The sequence below is a fragment of the Trichechus manatus genome, unplaced genomic scaffold (assembly GCF_000243295.1).
Source record: "Trichechus manatus latirostris isolate Lorelei unplaced genomic scaffold, TriManLat1.0 scaffold00187, whole genome shotgun sequence".
Lineage (NCBI taxonomy): Eukaryota > Metazoa > Chordata > Mammalia > Sirenia > Trichechidae > Trichechus > Trichechus manatus.
The window spans coordinates 69,872-71,203 of NW_004444123.1; the positions used below are offsets into that span (position 1 = coordinate 69,872).

The 1,332-nt window shown below is 44.9% G+C and overlaps 1 protein-coding gene across 1 annotated transcript in view; it reads left to right on the forward strand.

Moving 5' to 3' along the window:
* The window catches only part of USH2A (usherin), a 551,884-nt gene that overhangs the window by 6,313 nt on the left and 544,239 nt on the right, over positions 1-1,332 (forward strand). The window contains exon 4 of the mRNA XM_012558807.1: positions 584-606. Within this exon, the coding sequence (XP_012414261.1) occupies positions 584-606 (23 nt within the window). The remainder of the gene's footprint in view (positions 1-583; positions 607-1,332) is intronic.

Here is a 1,332-nt window from a genome sequence, read left to right on the forward strand (position 1 = left end):
TTGATTCTCAGCCAATGCACCGCTTGTGCAGCAGCCACCCGTCTGTCTGTGGAGGCTCATGTGTTGCTATGATGCTGAACAGGTTTCAACGGAGCTTCCAGACTAAGATGGGCTATGAAGTAAGGCTTGGCAATCTACTTCTGAAAATCAACCAGTGAAAACCCTATGGATCACAAAGGTCCAGTCCCCAGCCAATCATAGAGATGGGCAGCATTTTGCTGTGCATGGGGTCACCATGAATTGGAAACCAACTCAACGGCAGCTAACAATAAAAACAGTAAGCAAATATAAGGACCATTGAACAGTTGTCTTCACTTTCGTTAAACAAGTTTAGTAAGCATTCATTACTGGGCACTGTGTTGGGTGTGTGAGGAATTGAAAGTTGAGTAAGGCTTATTCATCTTCTCGAAGAGATTAAAGTCTTCAAGTTAAAACTGCTGAGTTAAGTCATAAATTATGCTTGCCTAATAAATGTCTCCCATTGTATTGGTAAAGCTGGCCCAACTTTTGCCATCTATATCCAAGACTATCTGGGGTCACAGTTTAAGACCCCTGGGTGAGAATCCCAGAGAAGATGTGACAGTCTGCTTCTGTAAAGAGTACAACATTAGAAACCCTATGGAGCAGTTCTACTCTGTTCTCTAGCATTGCTGAGTCAGAACAGACTGGATGGCAATGGGTTTTGGTTTTGGGTGAAGATCACAATTCCATGCCTCCTAGAGACCCACCAACCTTGGATCGGAAAGACAGGCCCTAATGGACCAAATGTCTCCCAGTGTCCTGCCAGGCTTCCCTCAGGGGAATTCAAGAGGCTTGCTGAGTATTTGCTGCTTGTGAAGCTGGGAGAGCCAGTGATGGCAGCTGGAGAGACCAGGGACAGAAGGTTCTCTCCTGGTATCTTGACAGGAGCCTGATAACTCCCTGGCCAGTAAACTGCAGGCCCTCAGGCACAGGAACTTCTGGGCGTCCCCTGGGATTGCAGTTTCTTAAGGGATGCCAACAAGTGCGCAGCAAGTAAGCAATAGCATCCCACCTGTGGTGCCCTGGCAGCCAGAGAGAAAGGGGAATCAGCAGCTGTATCGCAAGGCAAGGCAGTTGGGGACTGGGGAAAATATCAGCACAACTACCGAGCTGAAGATACGATTTTCTTTTGAAAAATTTAAGTGGGTTAAGTAGAGGAGAAACACTATTGAGCCTCAGATTAGCAGGTCTGAACATCAAGCAGAAGAAATCTCTCAAAATATGGAATAAATATAAAAAGATAAAAATAAGATGAAGGATATCACAGATATTATTAAGAAGATATTCAGAAGGAAAACAGAAATCTTACAG